General features: G+C 44.5%; 1 protein-coding gene across 2 annotated transcripts in view; it reads left to right on the top strand.

Moving 5' to 3' along the window:
* Positions 1 to 15,715, top strand: part of IGFBP5 (insulin like growth factor binding protein 5) — a 46,262-nt gene extending 30,547 nt beyond the window's left edge. For both annotated transcript variants that reach the window (XM_048484229.1, XM_048484228.1), the window contains exons 2-4: positions 3,798 to 4,027; positions 6,707 to 6,826; positions 8,685 to 15,715. In XM_048484229.1, coding sequence (XP_048340186.1) covers positions 3,798 to 4,027; positions 6,707 to 6,826; positions 8,685 to 8,816 — 482 coding nt within the window. In that variant the 3' untranslated portion in view covers positions 8,817 to 15,715. The remainder of the gene's footprint in view (positions 1 to 3,797; positions 4,028 to 6,706; positions 6,827 to 8,684) is intronic.
* The last annotated feature ends 3,419 nt before the right edge of the window (positions 15,716 to 19,134 follow it).

Here is a 19,134-nt window from a genome sequence, read left to right as displayed (position 1 = left end):
TATATAACCCTTTCTGAAAACGACCATCTGTTAATAAGATCATATTGGGCAAAAACAGACAGTGTGAATATAGAAGCAAAGAGCTTAGGAAACAGTGTGTTGTTTCTCCTTGGAGGAATTCACCACAGCTAGAAGGAGTGACGATGGCCTCTGGAATAATTAACACTATGGGGAAACTTTGGAGTTCTCCAGAATGCTTCATCACGCCGGGTGTTAAGGGGTGGGGGAAGGGGGCCAGACCATGATCCTGAGGCTATTAATCTGCTCCTGTTAGAGCAGCGGTTCTCAACCTGTGGGTTGCGACCCCTTTGGGGGTCGAATGACCCTTTTACAGGGGTCCCCTAAGACCCTCTGCATCAGTGTTCTCCATCTGTAAAATGGATAAATATTAGGGTTGGGGATCACCACAACACGAGGAACTGTATTAAAGGGTCACGGCATTAGAAAGGTTGAGAACCACTGTGTTAGAGAGTCCTGCATGCTTAGGAAGCACTGGCAGGTGAGCCTTGAGGGGAAAAGCCGGGGGGGGGGGGAGCAGTGAGAACCTATGGCAGTGGTGATGAACCTATGGCACTGGTGCCAGGGGTGGCACTCAGAGCCCTCTCTGTGGGCACGTGAGCACAGAGTTCGTCATATGTGTGGGAAATCACCCTCCCCCCACACACACACATCTAGGCTGGCCTTGGCTGCTGGACTTGATATGTGTGCACCTCAGCGAGCAGGGAGGACTTGGCTGGCGGGCCTGGTGCCTGTGCTCCAGGTGGCTGCTGCCCCGGGGGGTGGGGGGGCAGAGGCGGCAGAGATGCTAGAGAGGCGCAGAGCGGCACATGTGGGACTTGCTGGAGGCTACAGCAGGCTGGCCCCTGCTCGAGGGGGTTATTCAGGTTAAATTGCTGTGTTGGCACTTTGCGATAAATAAGTGGGTTTTGGGTTCCAATTTGGGCACTCAGTCTCGAAAAGGTTCGCCATCACTGACCTATGGCCTCAAGATTGTAGTCTGAAACTGTTTTCCCTCCCCTTTAAACATCCAGCTGCATAAAAAGTTCTGGAATGCTCAAAAATTTTGCATAGCGTCGTTTTTATTGGTCTTAACAAAAGGCAACCCTTGGGTTTGGGTTCTGGGTTTTTCTTTGGACTGATAGGGTTACTTGGAACTCTGAATAAAAATATATAAACAATTTAATAACTACATTAAAAGAATTAAACAATTACATTAAACAACCATCAGCAACTACCAGCCAGGATAGCTAGAAAGCTATACCTTGATCAAACTCTAGACAAAGGGGATAGAGGCTGGCATTTTTGCCTGTTTGTGAAGATGCTGGGGCAGCTAGCTGGTTGGAATGCATGTTGCTCAACATTGTGGATAAGGCTGGCTATATATTTAAACCAACACTCGGTTCAAAACCAGCATCGCAGGAAAATTAATAGTACTGTGAATTCATAAACGGGGGGATTTGGGTGCATTTTTATCCCTTCCTTCCTCCAAGAAGCTCAGGGTGGCATAGATGGCTCTTCCTTTCTCCACTTTATGTTTGCATCAGTTCTGTGAAGGATTACATCTGAGCCTAGATCTCTCGCAGGGTAGTCTGATGCTCTAAAAGACTTGACCAAACTGACCGACTTAGTACAAAGATCTCAAAAAGCTGGTGCAGGTGGCTATTTCTTTGATAGAATTTGTCTTTAGTTTCTGGAGGGTCAGGAGACTAATATGTCTGAGTATAAGGAGACTACAAAAACTGATGTTTGCTAACGACCTGATTAATTACATTGTCGTAGGCTGAACAAGTCACTGATGAATTAATTTGCTATAGTGGAATCAGTTGAATATACAAAGCTGCCTTCTGTGGAGATGAACCATTGGCCCATCTCATGTGGTGCTGTCTGCACTGTCTAGCAGCTGTTCTCTAAGGTCTCCAGCCCTGAAAGGTCCTTCCCATCACCTGCTACCTGATATCCTTTAACTGGAGAGGCCAGGGATTGAACCATGGAACTTCTGAATGCAAACCATGTGTTCTACCAGTAAGAAATGGATCCTTCCCAACTGACAGTCTTCCAGCCTGTGGCTTAAAAGGGTAACCTGGAGTTCTTCCCTGCTAGTAAATCTGCTGCCAACCCTCACTGAGAGCTCTTCCCAAGCCTCAAGAAAGAGACCGCTATCCCTCACAGTATCTGTTTTGACATTTCATGACCTATAACAAGCACCTCTTTTGATGGCCGACTCACTTTTCCACAGTGATACTCAGATGAAAACCATTGTGAGTGATTTCCAGACAGTATGTGGTGCCAAGCAGCACCTGCGGTTCTCAAAACATATTCCATGAAAACCAGTACTGTGGCTAAATCCTCATATAATTATGTGGATCAATTCTACTGATAGCCACCAGGATGACCCCATACAAAAGCAGTGTAAAAACAGATAATGGACAGAAGCCACTAAAAATTTTGAAGTACCAGAAGAGAGAAATTAATGGAAAGGCCTTCTGGAATGAGAAAGTTTTCAACTAGCTCCAGAAGGCCTCTAGAGAAGAAAATACAGTACTCACCCATGCAGATAGAGGAGAGGTGAGTTCCATTAAGCAGGGCAAGCCAAGAAGAAAGCTCTGGCACAGGTTACTATTGATGAAATGTCTTTGGCCAGAGGTTACCACAGATGGGCTCCTTTGGCCAACCTGAGCACGAGCTGGAAGATGGATGTAGTCCACTGGATACCTTAGACCCAAGCTGTTTAGGGCTTCAAAGGTTATCCACAGTTCTTTGTACTGGTGTCAGAAGCCACTAATAGCCACTGTAGAGATTAGGTTTGATATGCTGTCACTGTAGCCAGCTGTTCCCATATGTTACACAGCTTAGTCCATTTTCAGCACTTTCAGTGGTGTAGCTAAGGGGCCCTGGAGGAGTTCGAGCTCCGGGTGCCACTCCTGATGGGGGGGGGGGTCCAATTGCAGACCTGGGTAACTGCACTAGTTCCCCAAACTCCCCACTGAGCTCAGGGGCACAGTTGAATGTGACCAGTAGGGGTGGCCTCACCCAAGCCTGCAGCTTATAGCACAAGCCAGGCTCAAACTGGTGTTTGCCACTCTCAACCTCCACATGGGGATTGGGGATGGAGAGCCAGCTGGCTCCATTTCCAACCTCCATGTGAAGATGATGGCAGGGTGAGTCCAGCTGGCCCCACTTCTCATTTCCACATGGAGATTGGGGGTGAGGCGAGCTCTGCTCGCTGACCTCAACTGAGGACTCAAACCTCCCGGGCGGGGAGTTCGGGGCAGGGCACATCTGTGGGTGGGGCGGCACAGGCCACAGGCTAGCCCAGGGCACCTTTATTAAGCCATGCTCCTGAGCACTTTGCAGTAGTTTGAGAAGGAATGGCATAGCTTGGGTATTTTCTGTGCTAACACAGTTCTGCTCTCTGACAGCATTAGGGAGCCCCTGGGGCCAGTGTCATCTAATGCTTTGTAGCATCAGAACCAAGCAATAATGCCCTAGCTTGGTATTATGGTAAATTCAGTTCACAACCATCACAGGAAAAAACAGAAGGGATTTTATATCTTTGGAAACGCTTTAAAATGTCAATTTAGTCTCAAGGGAAATTAATAACATTCCAGTGACTGCAGGTAATCATGTAAACATGCTCAGAATATGGGCTCATATTTCCACACTTATAGATCTGGAATAAGTCTGGGTGTATCTCCGCCATGTTACCAAAAAAGAATACTGTGGATCAAGTAAACATTCAAAAATGATGTTAAAACTTGTTTTGAAATTATCTTTTGTGTTATTTTTTTTCCATCCAGAAAGGGAATCCCGTGAACATGAGGAGCCAACCACATCAGAGATGGCAGAGGAGACCTACTCGTCTAAGATATACAGGAGCAAGTCCCATGGGCGCCTCTCTGATCTGAAGGTTGAAGCCCTGAAGAAGGACCGCAGAAAGAAGCTAACTTTATCCAAGTTTGTTGGTGGGGCAGAGAACACAGCACACCCTCGGGCAACTGCCCCTGAGCTGAGACCAGAATTTGAACTGGTAAGTTGGCTCCTCTCTGTGCTAAACAATGGGTTTCCTTCTTTCCCATTAGCTCCTGGCACCCACTTTTGTGTTTTACTCTTCTTCCCCCTTGATTGTTGTCATGCCACTGGCTGATTACCCATGGGACAGCTGCCGCGCATGGGCAGCTTAAGCGCATGAGGACAAGAAATGTTGTCCTGACACACTTCTTCCCTGGCGTGTGCTGGGAGTCGAAGCACGTTGGGACAAAAAATCTTGTCCTGACACAGTTCTTTCCTGCCGTGCCCTGAGAAAGGAAGTGCATCCGGGTAAGATTTCTTGTCCCAACTCACTTCTTCTTGCCCCACCTGTGTCTTTTACTTTCCCCATGGAAAGCAAGAGCGCTTCTGTTGTGACTTTTGTGCTGGGGGGGACAAGGGCAGGATAGAGCCGGCTGTGGGCAATTGGCCACTGAAAGTTACAGAATGAGGCGAGAAAAAGGACATGTACTGTTGTATGATGAGATTTGCAGGCAGTACCCATGTCACTACTGCTTTAAAGCGGTCCTTGTGGTGATGGTTGGTGTGTAGAAATCTCCTTGAGTTTAGCAGCTCACCAGTTTCTTCCATGTTACTCCAAGGGATCAAAATACTAACCTGAGCTGGAAGAGGAGGGGAACTGCCTCAGTCGCATGGTATATAGAAGGTCCTCTGCATGGTGACTTATGGGTCCTCTACATGGTGTGAATTACTTCTGAGTGTAAATCTACAAACATTTAAATAAGCTTAAACATGATTTTCTTGCCTTAAGAGGCTGTATTGTTCTCTGGGGTATTTTGAACAGAATTCTCAGCAACTGTAATACTGCTATTAGGATTCTTTGGGGAAGCGGAGCCATAACAGAGAAACCAGTAGAACAAGCCAGTATGTGTCTGTAGGGTGTATTTTTCCATAGATGAGTGCATCTCATACAATCAGAATAAAACAAAATAATCTAGCAGCCCAATCCAGAGTGCGCAGTGGCCAAAGATGGTGCCGCTTCAACACTGCTGTGCCACCTCAAAGGGGTTTTACGCAGTTCAGAAAGGCCAAAAAAGGCCATTTGAAAAAAAAACCAATGCTCAAAATGACTTACATCACACTGTCTGGTGGCATAAGTCTGCAGCTGCGGAGAGGGGCTTCCTTGGCTGAAAGCCCAGTAGAAGCCAACTAAACCCCCACTCCTGGGAATACCCCAGCCCACTCTTCACTGTGCTGGTGTAGCCTTGCATGCCTTTGGAGATGTGAGGTGGTGGGCAGTTCCAGGTTCAGACACCACAGAGCTGTGTAGCACCCACCCTCCTGCATGCTTGCCCTCTTCACCACCATGCTTGTCACTTACACTGGTGGAGTGGGCATTCATGTGAGCACAACCCCACACTGCTTCCAAGACTCAGTTTGCTTCACCCACCCACCCCAGTTGGGCTGTTAAAAGTCTCTTGGATTGCCTCATAGAAGGGTATCCATCTGTTGGTACGCCTGGGATAGATGGCTGAATAGCATCTAGACTGTGAAGACGTTAAATCTGTGTAAATTAGTGCAGACCCATAATCTGAAATCAGGTTTATACTGGAGACAACGCTTTGATGGCCAAAAATCTCTCAGACTTAACAGTACTATTGGCCTAGGTCAGGCATGTGAAAATGAAGCTAAAAACAACCCATCAGTCACATGTTATATTGTGGCAGGTGCGTCACAACTCCATTGTTTGAAACCGGGAGAAGAAAAGGAGATATACTGAGCTATCAGTGGTTACCACAGTGCCTGATGGACTATGTGTGGTAGTCATAAAGAAGCAGAATTCACTAAACCACAAGGACAAAAATTACACACACTGTTTGTTGTAAAATGAAGCCCAAGTTAAACATTCAGAAGTAATTCTGAGTTTTCAGGTGTGTTTCTGAACCAGACTTCCCTGGAATGTCATGGCAGCCATAAAGTTGTTATTTAGAAAAATTGTCTATTGCCTCTCCAGATCTGCTTCACACAGCTCAAAACAATAAAACAAACTGAAGCAAAGAGTAAAAACAACAATAATTATACCAATAAAAATATCAATTAAAGAATCAACATAGATAACAATGCTAATAAAAATGGCCAATAAAAGCAATGTAGGACCTAAAAGTGTATACAACAATACAGTCTAAAATGGTATGAATATGACATATGACAGTCCCCAGGCTAGGAAGAGACCCATAAAACATCTTTAAAATAGTTTCTTCTGCCCACTAACCCTGAAGAAAGCCTAAAGAAGCAGTCGTAAGGAAGCATAAATCAAAGCAGACTTCCTCTGCCCATTGTACTAATCTTACAATTGAAATCTCCTGGCGTATATGGAACAGAGTCATTCTGCATTTCATGGTGACAGGAAGACTACCAATATTTTAACATTTCTTCATCGGTCTGAAACATGGCTGCTTCTTCCCTGTCATGTGACTAACTGTGAGAAATTTTAGAAGCAGTAAGCTCAGGCATTAGCCTAGGCATACTTCACTGTCTCAGATAAACTAGGACATTCCCAATTGGCTGTGCTCTGCTCAGCAGTATATTTAACATTCTGCTTCACCTAACCTTCTTGGGAACTCAGTCTTTCATCTTGTTTATTACAGGGTCTCTGGATACCATCTACTTTCAGTACCTGACTGTTTTTCTCTTCTCTCTTTCTGCTCCTTATTTTCAGGGCCCTTGCCGTAGACAGATGGAAGCATCCCTGCAGGAGTTGAAATCTAGCCAGCGAATGATCCCCCGAGCTGTGCACCTTCCCAACTGTGACAGGAAAGGATTCTACAAAAGAAAACAGGTATAAGCACCATCTAAATCAAGATACACATTACCAACTGAGGACAAGTAATGGGAAGTCTTTTCTTTCATTTACTTTGGAATTAATGATCCCAACCATCTAATAGGACTGTGCCTTGTATCCTACTACTCTGCTGAGCAACGCTGGGAACCCTCTTCCAGTCTGAGACGTCTTCTGCTGATGGAAGAGCCACTTCCGTTACAGGAAGGCCCTAAAACTGGAGGAAGACTTCAGACACAATCAAGCAGCTGGGGGGAGGGGGGGTTGCACTTGTCCAGAATGCTTTAAAATACAACCAGAGGCGTTCCTCCCATTGGGCAAAGTGGGCAGCTGCCCAGGGCGCCACCTTGTGGTGGGTGACAAAATTGCAGGTTCGTTTGTGGGGGATTTTGTATTTTCAGTGTTTTTTCCATTTTTGGCCTGCAGGGGGTGCATATTTTAGGCTAGCAGCACCAACATTTCAGGGTTTTTTGGGAGACTCTCCTGATGATATGACCCATGTTTGGTGAGGTTTGGTTTAGGGAGTCCAAAGTTATGGACTCCCAAAGGGAGTGCCCCCATCCCCCATTTTTCCAATGGGAGCTAATAGGAGATGGGGGCTGCACCTTTGAGGGTCCATAACTTTGGACCCCCTGAACCAAACTTCACCAAACCTGGGTGGTATCAGTAGGGTATCACAAAGATACTCTGAAATTAAAGGGAGAATCTGGGGTTCCCAGTTTAAATAACATTGAAAGTGATGCTGTTTCCCCAAATTAGAGGGACTGGATGCAACACCAAAAATGTTTTCATAGTAGTAATAAAACATTTTGAAAGCATTCTGAAAATGTTTTCCAAAAATTATTTCTGCTGTGTGGCATGGCCCATTGCTGTGTTCAGATTTGTGAGTTTGGGGATGTTCTATAATGTGATGGTGACTTTGAAATGATCTGGTGTAAAAAATCATTGCTTGGTCACGCTGGGGGAGGGCGGCTGACCATGGGGGGGCATCAAACTCAGGTTTTGCCCAGGGTTCCAGTTTGCCTAGGTACGCCTCTGCATACAACACTATCAAGGAAATAGATACAGTGTTTGGGGCATATTCTATGATTTCATAGCAGTCTTGCCATACATTTGAAAAAGCAACAGTGCCCACAATGGTCCAAACTCATTGAGAATTTTAAATATATGCAAATTGATTTTAGGACATATTTAAGTGTTTTACTGTGGTGGGATGTCTCTAGAAATAGCCAATATTATTTTAGGAATGTGACATATGAAAAATCCCACAACTTGAGTTCCTCTAACCATTTTCTCTGAAGAAATACCACAGGAGGCCCGTTTAAAGACAGTACAATAGAATTTACTTTAGTTGAGATCTGCTGCCTGAATGTAAGGCTCTTTCCGCACATACAGAATAATGCACTTTCAAACTGCTTTCAATGCTCTTTGAAGCTGTGTGGAATAGCAAAATCCACTTGCAAACAGTTGTGAAAGTGGTTTGAAAATGCATTATTCTGCGTGTGCGGAAGGGGCCTAAGAGTCAGAAAGAATTGTTATCCTTGTTTAACAGTAAGGGAGTAGCAATACAATCCTAAACAGAGTTATCCTCTTCTAAGTATATTGAACTCCAAAGGCTTAGAAGAGTGTAACTTTGGTTAGATTTCCATGAAATCTAGGCCATTTCTGGTCTTTAGGCCACTCCTGTTCATTATGGGTACATGTTTACTTGGTGAATTATTCTCCAGGTCTATAGATGTCCCAGGTTAATTTCTTCTGAACTATATGTCTTCTCCCAAGGAAGAAGATGCTACCACTGTCCCCAGCTCAAGTTTATGCTGTCTTTTTCTCTCTGTTGTCACTTTCATTCCCTCTCTAGTGCAAACCATCCAAGGGTCGAAAACGTGGGCTCTGCTGGTGTGTGGACAAGTATGGACTGAAGCTGCCAGGAAGTGATTATGTCACCGGAGACCTCCAATGCCACAGCTTTGACAGCGGCAACACTGAGTGAATGCCCCTCTTGCCTCTCTCTGCCAGAGCCTTTCTCTGTCCCCAACCTTCACCTCACGACTGCCCAGGAGACTGATTCCTTTAATCTCATTTAAGAATCTGAGGACCTCGGAATCTACAGCACATATCTACTCCTCTTAACAGCAAAAAAGAAAAAAGACTAAAAAAAGAAAAAACGACATGTTAAGCCAAAAACTAAAAGAAAAGATAAAGACAAGGATGCCAAGCCAGCCAGCTCCCTTAGGACAAGGCCCTCAAGAATCCCACAGGCCACCTTACTTGCAAACAACACCAAGGCCTCCCTGACAGCACCCATGTGGGAAGTTCTCAGATGCACTTGAATTATGTTTTATTGTTTCTTTAACGTTGTGGGTATAAAACATTTACATGTCACTTCACACAAGGTCGTTTTGCAAACAGAATCCTAGCACAAGAAGGCCTGACACTATTCAGTCCTTTTTGGTATTCTGCTTCATTGGGTAGCGGGTGGGGTGGTTAAATGATGCATTCATGTTTAGTTCCCTCTCTCCCATCACAGACTGAACTTTAGCTACTCTCTGTCTCTCACTCACTCACATTTTTGTTTAATAAAAAGCAAGTGGGTCAGAGCACAAAAGAATGTACAGCAGTCAGGACAAATTGAAGCAAAACGCTTTCCATTCCCACTGGGACTTTTTCCCTGGGCGGTAGGCAAGAGGTTTGACTTGAGTAATTGAGGTGTCATTGTGCATCCCTGTTCTATGTAAATACAGATCTAAATGCATTTATTTTTTTTTTGTTGAACATGGCCCAGTTTGTACAAGCAGAGCCATTTGACCTTAATTCTGCAAGAAATCCCTCAGACCTCTTTGCATTTATTAGTATAAGATGGTCAAAATCACCCATTTGCAGGATTGGGACCCTGGCTGAAACAACAGGGAGTCCTATGTCCCCTGCAAATATATGAAACATTATTGTTTTTGAAAATGAACTGGTAGACAACTACACCCAAGTGGGTTAGAAATTTCTGTCATATCTATTTTTTACTGCAAGAAAAAGGATGAAAAATGCTAACCATATTTCATTCTCAAGTATCCTAAATAGGTACCCTGCTCAGGAAAATCTGAAGAAGATAGCTCAGAATTAATTGTACCCCTGAAACGTAGATGCAAACCTGTCCCACAAAAAAAAAACTACCTGATATCTAAAAATATCTGAGAGTCTCTGTAGAGAGAGTATACTTGAGTAACTGATTGCAAGTAGAGCTGTCACTCTAGATTTTTCCTGACAGAGGTTCTCTTCAGCATCTGTATGGTGTACAGAAATTTAGCATGTGAGCTTCTCATTACCGTGTTGTGGAAAAACAATTACTTGTTGAATTTCTGGCTGTTGTGCTTATAACATTGCCTCTGTCAGGGAAAAAAAACAAAAACCCCTGTGATAACTCTCAATAAACAGGTGGCCAAAACCATTAATTTGACAATTTTCACATTCAAACTTGGGCAGACTACAAAAGCCTTTTCGTGAAAATGTTTTGCCCATGGATACGCTAATGACAAGGGTCTTTCTTATGCCCATAACAATGAATGAGAAAACAAGAAAACAAACCACGAAAGGAATGTTGCCCATTGAAGTCCCTTGAGTTGGAGGAACTGGTGAAATAGTAGCCGTGAGGCAGCCACGGGACATTGCAATCCACCTGCGGGTGAAAAAGAAATGAAACCCTTGGTGATCATTCCCTCCTGGAGAAGGACTCCAAAGGACTCAAGAGCACTGGTGTGGCTGACTGCAAGCACTACCAGACAACGTGCTGATCAGAAGCATGGAGAGAGGGGGAGTTTCTTCATTGTAGGCGGACAGAGAAGACTTGCTGCCTGCTGAGCGTGCGGAAAGAGAGCTGTTAGCAGAACCGGAAGGTTAATCACAACACACAACACCATAGCACAGTTAAATGGGAAATAAGGAATCTTTCTGGCAGAATGGTTGCTGTGTATGAAAATGACTGGTGGGTTTTGCTCCTGCCCCTTCACTACTAATACTGTCCAACTGGCCTCCAAATAAGGTTAAAACCACCAATATCTGGACTTCCAAGGGATGTGAGGGGTTCATGGCTGGAAATCTGGATATTTGTATCAAAATTTAGAAGGGATGAGATTTTGCCACATTTGGGTGTGCAAATACCATCCTTTTGTGAAGAACGGGGGGGGGGACTCTTTTCAAATTCAATAATTTGAGTAGATTGAACCCAAATTTCAGCAATCTAAACAAAACCTATTCTGTCTTTTGATTTGTCTCTTACAAATGGAATCAATAATATCTGCTTGCTTTTGGATTTCAAGAAATTTGTATAGCACTATTCAATATCCCATCCTCAGTGGGACTTTAGCAGCAGTGATGAACATTTATCTTTCCTCCTGACCATTCAGGATATGCAAATCTGTGTCCAAAGCCAGGACTAAGCTTTGAGTGAGACGTTTGATACCAAAACAGCTGGATTTGTTCCCAATTCTATTTAGGACATGGAAAGGTGAAAAGTGCTTTGTTTACTTCATGCATTTGGGTGCAGGTTGGTTTGATTATTTAGTAGTGCCTTTCCATGCCTCTGGAAAAATCCTTGGGGAAACTGTGCTCATATAATCAGAACAACAACCTTTGCCAAGTCCCTCCTGCTCCACTCATGCCTAACAGATCTTCTAAGGTAACAATAATGACCACCTATGTCAATCAAAAATGCTTTTAGGACAGGAGGAGTAGGTATCACTGTCCCTTTTAGGGATTCTGTACTATAAAGGTTTCTGAATGGGATTCTCTGCCACTAAAAGGTGGAGGAAAGGTGTGGACTCTTAGCACTGGTGGAAGGGGTTTTGCTGTTGGGGATCTGAGATGTGTTTTTGCCATAATCCTGACATCTGTGACCCATGTCCAGTATCTGGGCGATCCATACAGTCCACTAAAGGGGGAAAAATCATTTAAGGATTTCATCTCTGCCCACCACTTTCAACATAGTTAATGTCTGTGAGTGGACAGATTACTTGACCAGAAATTGATACTAGGAAAAATACTTCTTTCCTTCCCCATGGATCATGGGGACACCTCAAATGGCATTCATATATCTCTTATATTCTGGGATAATGGCCAGTCTGAGAAGGAGAGACCACCAAAATTGCTACTCTAATTTCTACTAGAGTAGCTTGGGCATGCCAAAAATGAACTGTCCTAATAACCAGAACCTTTTAGCTAAGCTAAGCTCCTTGGAACAGGTAGTGCACAGTGAGAGGCAAGCCCCCCCCCCCCCCCCCCCCCGCCCATGTCCTTTGTTTGCCAAAAAGAGGATTGGAACTGCTTTGCTCACTCAAGGGCTGGTAGCACGCTTTGTCTCTAGAGGATATGTGGGACATTTCCAAGACAGAATAATTTGGGACTGGGGAGAGGCAGAGAAATTTCATAGCTTGTGATTTCAGAAACAAACACATGCCCGCACACCCCTATTGTCCAAAATAGATTGAAAGGAAGAAGCAGAGGGAGAGGCACATAAAATCTATATAGCATACAAAAGGGCAGGAGCAATGCTGGACACATGGGGAAAAGAAACAGGGCACAAGTTAATGGATTTATACTAGTTTAATTGACATGCTTTCTCCAAAAAATCTTGGGGGTTTCGTTTTGGTGAGGTGCTGAGAATTTAATGGTAGACACTCCTAGGTCCCCTCAAAAAATGACAGTTTCCAGGATTTCTAGAAACAGGAAGTCACTATGGAATCATTATTAGTTTTTGCTGTAGCTATGCCCTGAATTGCATGCAATTAAAAGTTTCTGCTAAAAAGCCCCCTTTTCCCATAAATGATAGAGATAGTATCTTGGTACTTTTGGACTGGTTTCATCAAAACCATCTTGAATTCATTTCTTTCCTTTTTAAATAACATTTTCCCTGATTTCCACACACACCCCTCCCCAAAATGCATTTTCTTTCTTTATGTGTCTTTTTGTCGTTGCTGTTGTTTCCTGAAACTTGAAAACTTTTCCCTGCATAGAAAGTTAAGAGACCTTCAGGACAAGGAAAGCCCTTTGACTTCCCATCCCTGGGGGTGCACGTGGAGTCTAGGTATTGTAATCAGGAGGAATGGCTGCAAGGGAATATTACCATCTGGCAGCCCATTTGCAGGCTTGCTTGCAAGGGTTTTTCTCAAAGGCTCAAAACCTCTGGGGACAATGCAGACAAAACCTCTGTGGCCCTTTCCCCACTCACCTTTGCCCGAGGCTCTGCGCGGTGTCGTCGAAAGGCGCCAGAAATTCCGCGCGTCGAGGGGGCGCGAGAGAAGCAGCTTTGGGGTGGCTGTGTTCTCGCCGCCCCTGAAGTGGGGAGGGCAGCTGAACCCCGCGCTACTTTAGGAGAGTAGCGCGGGGCTTAAGGAAAGTGGGGAAAGGGCCACAGTCTTTGGCCATTAGAAAACAAACTCATCTAGATTGCTTACATCAGCACTTAAAAAGTCTCACCTGAAAGATAGGACTCCTGTCCTATCTAAACCTCCTGAAAAACTGCCACGATTCTGGAGCTTTTTTAAAAAAATCCCCTTGTCAAGAAGATCATTCTTGCACAGTTGACCAGGAAAGCATATGCCATCTTTCAAAGCCTAAGAATTGTTTGCTTCCAGTGGAGAGTAGGGACCATGCCAGCAGAAAGGTTGTGAAACAGGATAGCAGCCTTTGATGCCATTAAGAGGATTCAAGCGGACCGCCGGCATGACCTGTGCAGAATGTGATCACCGTCAGACTGTTTAGAAATAAGGCTTGTGAGAATCCTGGGAGCAAAGGCTGCAGGAGATGCAATTACAGCTAGAACTCAAGCTAGAAATCAGTGATGGCAGACTGGGTTGGGGAGAAGCAGTGGCTTAGTGAAGGAGCCTCTGTTTTGCCTGCAGAAGGTCCAGATCCAATTTCCTGGACAGCCACTTGCAGCCAGGAATGTCCAGAATCAAGGCCCAGAGGCCCGGCTGGGCCATTTTGATGCCCTGCTAAAACAGAACTTGAGCTCTGATCGCAATTATCCAGGTATTTATGACTACATGAGAGACCCATTTCCTAACATGTAGTTTTAGAAGTAATAATGTAAGAGTCTATTGAGAATAATCATGCTTGAATTCAAGCAAGTAAAAGTTCTGAAACTTCTCACATGAGGAAATCAAACATTAGAATGACTTTTTAAAATCTTTACCTACCTACCAGTACTTTTTCGCCAAGTCCATGAATGTCTTCTGATATATTAGCATCTAGCAATCCATTCTTAAAGATATCAATGTTAGTCCCTGTTGTGTCACTCAATGCTATATATAAAAATTATGTTGAAACTCAATGCCATCAGCACTGTAAATGTGCTTTAGTTCAAACAGCCTTCCCTCTTTGCCTCTGGTTGGCCAACAGGCACTTAAAATTCCTTCTGCGCTGCCGTTCTCCCCAGGAGAACCTAAGAGTGCAATCCAGTTTTGGGGGTGGGGGTACTGTGGCAGATGGGGACAGCGTGGTGATGGTCATGCTGCCTCCCCAGGGGGCTTCAGGTGGGATGGAAATAAGGGAAAGTTGAAATCCCTCTGGCTGTCCAAATCACCCCATAGAATAAATAGGCTTACACCACATTTTTGTGCAGCGTAAGTCTGCCGGACTGGGGAGTGGTGTTTTGGGGCTGGAATGGTGGTAGAAGCCCGCCAAGGAGCCTGACGCTGGTGTTTTTGCTCTCTCTGCTGACATATGTGCCCCTAACGCCAGCAAAGGAGGCAAATGCATTGGTGCAGCCCTCTGCTGCTCCCACAGCCCAACCTCCCCCCCCCACCCCGCATCTGGATTGGGCTGCCCATTGCCTAAGTTCAAAAGTGCTCAGGAGAGTCTTTCCATTGTTGCCCAAAGGTTCACTGGAGGCAGGTTATTTCCTTCCAGTCAGGAGCCTTTCTGCCAGTGTAGTCAATCACGGTAGAGGGCAACGAGGGGGAAAAAACTGATGACAAAGCAGTGGGGAAACTCCCTTCAGGGCCTGGATCTGGGGCAGAAAGAGGAGACATGTTGGAAAATGCTGAAGAAAGCATTAGTGAGCTCCATTCTCTGTCCCAGCTTTCGCTTTTCAAAGTTTTGAGACACAGGTGGGAATCAAGAGCATATGGAGATCTCAAGGGGGCCTCGCTGTGGCTTATGTTCCCTATGAAAAACAGTATCCTGAAAAGCAAAGACCTCCTTCCAGGCTGAGATGTTCCTTGGCAGTGCCGCAGTGGGCAGTTTTATTTTGAAACCACTAGTACAAGAGCATATTGCACTATTTCTCCACTTCATCTCCTGTCTGTTTCTCTCTCCCTCTCCCCTCCTCTTTTAACAGAGCGTCTATATTTACGCAGTTGACAGGCCACTGCTGTCCCAGGTTACCCTTCCCGGTATGAGCATCTTGGCTAATGGCCAGGATGCCTCCCATCGCTCCATTTCCAACTCCGCCCACTCTAAGCCCCACCCCACCACTGGGACTGCTCTTCTGCAATGGAGTGACCACCCACGCTAGCACAATTAACGACAAACAAGATTCCGAGTTTCCTGCCTGGTTTTTTATCATTACGCAAAATACTCACAACACATTTTACAGTAGCTTTTAATAGCTTTACGTACATTCAGTAGCTCTGTGGATATTTCTTTTCCTCTTGCAGTAAACAAGAATATTCATACTCTTACCGGTGGGGGGAAAAGGCAGTTTGTGAAAAACTGACAATGGATGAGGAGTGTAATGCTCTGTTTAGCCTTTTGTACTTTAAGAAAAAAAAGAATCTCACATTTTATTAAAAGGTGAAGATTGCTGTATACTATTTATTCAACTTATAATTTATGTTACTCTTTGATCTTTGTCTTTTCTCATGACAAAGCATTTATTTAATAAAGTTATGCATTCAGTTAGCCTGTGTGCATGGCTTGGAGAATGTCTCTGTATTGCACGTATGCTGGGTGACTGTTTTTCTAAAGGTGTTCATGGGAAAGCCTTTTGTCTGTCTTTTGAATTAAGACAATCTCCAGCATTACGACAGGCAGAATGTGTGTGGACAAAGGCAGACACCCAAAAGACTCAGCCCTACAATATCCCTTTCAGCGAGAACCAGGTCAGTTAGACTGCAACTGTGTCTGACTGCAGCTGTCCCCAAGGGATAGTATTTTACTTTCCGCCTGAGTCAATGCCAATCATGTAAGGACAGGGAATGCTGGGGGGGGGGGGCGCTAGTATCACCAAACACTGAGAACTGAGCCTGTTCCTATCTATGTAGCCTCGCCACATTCTCGTTTCTTGGGCAAACTGGAATGTGACAAAATGTTGAGAAGTGGGACAGATAGTTGGGAATTCATCAGAGGTACAGTTGCCTACAAACTGGGAAATTCCTACAAATCCAGAGGTGGAACTTGTGGTAGAGCACAGTTTAGGGAGATGAATGGACTCAGATGAGATGATGTCATACAATTAGAGTTACTATTTCTAGGTTGGGAAATTGTGGAATGTTTGGGGGTGGAGATTGGGAAGTGGGGGCTTTGAGGAGGGGAGGAACCTTAGCCAGGTATATTGACAAAAAGCGCCACTTCCAGAGCTGCCATTTTCTCAAGAGGAACCAATATTATGGTCTGGAGATCAACTGTAATTCTGGGAGAACTCCAGGTTAACTGGAGGGTGTTAAACCTAGATAGATTAAGATATACTGACACCTTCAACTGAGATTATATTATTCCCCCACCCCCAAAAAAGTAACTTTACAAATTTAGTCATTTTTTGTCTTTACAGAATCCTCGTAATCTGAGGCTCTACATTGTATTTGGTACTTCTCAGAGATCCAGAGGTCCCTTCTAGTATTTGAGGCCCCTGGTCATGACAAATGTTTAAAAAAGGACAACACATGAAAACACGAAAACAAGATGCAAAACGTACCAAATGCCAAAAAAAATGACCAGGAGTCTAAATCTAACCCTTCCCTCCCCCAGCCCCCCGGCCTTTTCAACTTTGAAACCCAGGTCAAATGCCTCCTTACTGCATGTTAGCATGAATATTTGGGGGAAATCCAAATCGGCGGGTAGTTCCAGTTCTGAAATTCCAGTGCTGATTTTCACAAGCTCATAGTCAACTGATGAAATTCAAGTGAGAAACACAATCTTAAGTGGGTGTCTGTGGACCTCCATTTTCAAAGGTGGGCCCTGGCAGGCGGCAAGCTCTGGGTTGGGAAATTTTTGGAGACTTGGAGGCTGAGCCTGGTGGCAGGGTTTGGGAATGGGAGGGGACTTAGCAGGATGTAACTGATTTCTGAAGTCTGGAAATTAGTTGTCATTCCATGGGATCTCCAGGTCCTACCTGGGGTTGGCAAACCCTGGCTGTGGTTTCCTTGTGCATAACTCCAGCAGCTGAACTGATCTTCATCTGTGCTTACAACCTGTTATTTTACTCCTTCTCTTAATTATACTTTCTGAGCTAGATTTAATCTGAACATTTGGGAGAGTTCCCAATATGTCAGGAGTTCCAATTCTGAAATATACGTATATGTACTCCAACCCAGATTGCCTTCTGCAAACTTGCAATTAACTGATGCAATTCAGGTGGAAGTTGTTGACACTCAGTTGCAATAGTGGGGCTTACGGCAAAGTACCTTATTTGATGTAAAGGTTCCAGTGCAGAGCATCGTGAACAAGCTTCAACCTCATACACTATGCAGAGAGAAACCCAGATCTGCTCCAGAATCTTCATTTCTCAAGTACCCCACCCCTGCTTGGCAGCTGTTTGGGGCCACGAAAAGTTTCACACAGCAGGCTTTTTCCAGAAGATTTATTCCAGGACAATAATGGCCCAGTTTTTATCAGCTGTTCTGAGGGATCCAGATGTATTTTGTCAAGGTAGTGCTTCTGCTGAAGGGAACTGGATCTCTCATCCATGCCCCTCCCCTTCCTTGCCCAGGCTAACTCTTCTATTATGGTATCGAAAGCTTTATTTGAAACAACACTCACCCGTTCTCAGCTGTGGAGCCTCTTGTAAAGACTGTGACAAGTTCCATTGTGATGCTTGGAGAAGTTGTTGAGTAAATCAGAGAATAGCAAGGTCTGGCTCACAAAGGCAGACGCCACAATGAATGAGTTAGCGCCAGTGCTGCAAGAGTTCTGTGCAACACTGTCCTTGAAAGTCTGTGATGCCTACTCAGATCAAGATATTAGCAGGACAAGTCAGCAGGGAAGACTGCACAAGTACAATTATCCCTTTAAAAATAGTTTGCTTCCTCATGGAGGTGTTGCTCCCGTTTGGCATCTACACTGGAACATTTTGTAAAGCCTCCACACGAGCTTGTCCACTTCTCAGATATTCCCCAGTTTTGCTGCAATATTTCCCAAATTTGGTTTGGGGTCCAGTCTTTCTGGAAGGATTGTAATTCACCGTTGCAAACTGGGTGGATGGGAAGATGTTCACTTTTCAAAGGTTGTGCCTACACTGGGACCATTAGCCTCCATGGCTGCCATTCTCCTTTATTCAGCACCAATGGAGGGCTTTGGATGAAGCGTTACATGTTTTTCTTCCCCCAGAGAGAGACCTGCATGGATTCCTGCTATTCCTAAGCATAATGCTGTTAAGGTACAGCGCTACAAGACTCTTTGATATTTTGACTGCAGTGAACTAACGTCTCTGGAATTGGTTCATAATGTGGCTATAGTACCATGCAAGCCAGGGTGTGACTCGGTATTACAGGAGCATTTCTCCCTACTTGCTCTCAGGCCTTAACAAGGATCACATATTCAAAAATAGCTCCAAAAAGACTACTTAAGTCTCATGTATGAATGAAAACATGCTCAGGAGAGCAAAGGAAGTAATTACTGGCGATGAAAGTATTTCATAGATGTCCCACTTGTCCAGAGCAAAACCTCCATGAGAAAGCAAACTATATTTAAAGGAATAATTGTACTCATGTAGTCTTCCCTACTGACTTGTTCTGCTGATATCTTGATCTGAGTAAGCATCACAGACTTTCAAGGACACAGTTGAAGAGTTGCACAGAAAAGGCAAACTCTATGTGAAAAAGGCAAACTCTATGCTGGGGATAATTAGGAAAGGAGTTGATAATAAAACTGCAAGGATTGTCATGCCCTTATATAAAGCTGTGGTGCGACCGCACTTGGAGTACTGTGTTCAGTTCTGGTCGCCACATCTCAAAAAAGATATCGAAGAGATAGAAAAAGTGCAGAGAAGGGCAACGAGGATGATTGAAGGATTGGAGCACCTTCCTTATGAGGAGAGGCTGCAGCGTTTGGGACTCTTTAGTTTGGAGAGGAGATGTCTGAGCGGGGATATGATTGAAGTTATA

The sequence above is a fragment of the Sphaerodactylus townsendi genome, linkage group LG02, assembly GCF_021028975.2.
Source record: "Sphaerodactylus townsendi isolate TG3544 linkage group LG02, MPM_Stown_v2.3, whole genome shotgun sequence".
Taxonomy (NCBI): domain Eukaryota; kingdom Metazoa; phylum Chordata; class Lepidosauria; order Squamata; family Sphaerodactylidae; genus Sphaerodactylus; species Sphaerodactylus townsendi.
The sequence above is the reverse complement of the archived record's forward strand: the minus strand, read 5'-3'. Positions and strand labels throughout refer to the sequence as shown.